This window comes from Miscanthus floridulus, chromosome 12 (assembly GCF_019320115.1).
Source record: "Miscanthus floridulus cultivar M001 chromosome 12, ASM1932011v1, whole genome shotgun sequence".
In the NCBI taxonomy this organism is placed as follows: Eukaryota; Viridiplantae; Streptophyta; class Magnoliopsida; order Poales; family Poaceae; genus Miscanthus; species Miscanthus floridulus.
Genome location: NC_089591.1, coordinates 7,034,940 through 7,037,078, shown reverse-complemented (window position 1 = coordinate 7,037,078; position 2,139 = coordinate 7,034,940). Strand labels below are relative to the sequence as shown.

Here is a 2,139-nt window from a genome sequence, read left to right as displayed (position 1 = left end):
ATCACTGTATCATACGGTGATAATAGGACCCATCCACCGGTGATGGTACTGTGCATTCACCATCACTTAGTTGCAAAATTCCCAATCCCGCGTTTGAACCCTCCCGCACAAAACTGATAAAAGTTCGATGCCCGCGTGGCATAAAAGTTACGCAGAGAGCAAGCAACCCCTACCCCAACATCCCCACTAACCCTTCCCCCCCCCCCCCCCCCCGCTGCCCCCTTCCTCCCCCACACACACATAGCTTTTCTTGTCCTCATTGTTGTTGTTCGTCAATGCCGCTCCTGCTCATCAACACTGCTTAGCTCTTGCTCCGTGTCGGTGCACATCGTTGGCTTGCCCTCACAGATCCACCGGCACATGAACTGCTGCTGTCGCCTGCGTTGCCACTCGTGCTCACCTCCGCTACATCCAAAGGCAAGTGTAATAAGGCCTTACTTGCATCGTTGTCCCTTCTCCTTGAAACTCATCTCCTTACTAATATTTGTTGATGCAATTCCACGGCAGGGCAGCCTCATCTCTTCAGCTGCTGGTGTCCTTCTAGATGAACACACCTGCAACATGAGGAACGTAGTGGACAACCTTTCAGATGATGTGCTTGCCAACATCTTCAACTATGTCCCCGCCCTATCCTTGTGCTACTGTAAGTGTGTCTGTCGCTCCTGGAATTGCGTCATCTCCGACTCCTATCAACGTAAGAAGCTTTCATAGACTATCGTTGGCTTCTTCTATGGCAGCTGGTGGAAGGGCAACCGCCACTTCGCTAGCATCACCAGTCAATGGCCCTCCTTGTCCTTCTTGCCCTTCCCCATTAAAAAAGTCCTAGTCTCAGATTGTTGTAGCGGCCTCGTCCTTTGCTAGTGTGCTGGGCCTGATGGATTATGTCACTATGTTGTCTACAATCCGGCGACCCACAAATGGCATGTACAACAGCGTAGCATCCATTCTATTGGTCAGGCTCGCTTAGGTTTTGACCCAATGTCCTCGCACTTCCATGTGATTGAATTTGTTGAGGTGGAGGGTGCGTGCGTAGGTGTGAAGATCTACTCATCTAAAACTACAGCATGGATCTTTAAGGAATCTGAATGGGACAAGGGTAGTATTGTTCGACATTCGAAATCGAGAAGTGTTTTTCTTAATGGTTTTATGCACATGGTTGAGTACTCTGCGATAGTTGTTGTGGATACAGAGGCAGAGATATGGAGGACAATTCCTAAACCAGGTGGTGCTAAAATGTCCATCCATCAAGCTCAGGGTCACATGTGTGTGTTGTGCTGATTTTCGCAATAGGTCTTGGCTTTTAGTGTGGAAACTTGAAGACTATGGTACTGATAACTGGATTTTGAAGCATGTTATGGACACGGAGGAACTGTTTGGACGCATGAATATTAAAGTTGGTTCTGAGCTTTGTGATGAGGAGTACAGAGTGATTATAGTTCACCTAGAATGGAATTTCATTTTCCTTATTGGGAAGGATAGAACATTGATTGCATATGACATGGACCGCATAAAGGTTCATATCATCCATGCCCGTGTTATCCACTTCTGTAGATCAAGAGGGTGTTTCCATATGAACATGCCTTACTACCTTCCTTATGTTCTCTTGTTCATGGAGTCTTTAGCAGAGCAGTAAAGGTGCATTTCCTGCATTTTGTCGTTACGACAGTCTTTGTTCAGGTAGGGAGTTGTTTTCATTCCATGTATGTATAGGCCAATTTAATTTGGCTTGTTAACTAAAGGAATGGTATATGTTCAATATTATTAATTCTGCTGCTTTGTTTAGGTTGTGGATCAGAGATGAATAAGAGGGGTTCCATGGTGCATTGGTTACCAATCCAAAGGATGCACTAATTATATTCATTTTGCCTTACAAGCAAGAGTGCCACATATAAGGAGCATAGCTATGTCATTTCGTTATGTAAGTCTGTATAGATCAGTACCTTTAGTATGCTCTATGCACCGCTTGTGTTAGGACATCAGTGGAGAAAGATGTTATGGTAGCGTCCATTGTTATTGTAAAAAGTACTCTTGTTTGTGAACATGATTTATGGATGTAATGGTTATATATATGTATACTTTGTGTTCATCAAGCTATTAAGGGCCCAGCTGAATTAGTAACTATTATAAAATGGGATGAAA

At 44.5% G+C, this 2,139-nt stretch overlaps 1 protein-coding gene across 1 annotated transcript; it reads left to right on the top strand.

Annotated features, from left to right (window-relative positions):
- The first annotated feature begins 978 nt into the window (after nt 1-978).
- Nucleotides 979-1,801, top strand: LOC136495521 (uncharacterized). Its single transcript, XM_066491431.1, has 4 exons — nt 979-1,222; nt 1,305-1,513; nt 1,626-1,700; nt 1,784-1,801. The coding sequence occupies exons 1-4, from the start codon at nt 979-981 to the stop codon at nt 1,799-1,801; spliced, it is 546 nt and encodes a 181-aa protein (XP_066347528.1).
- The last annotated feature ends 338 nt before the right edge of the window (nt 1,802-2,139 follow it).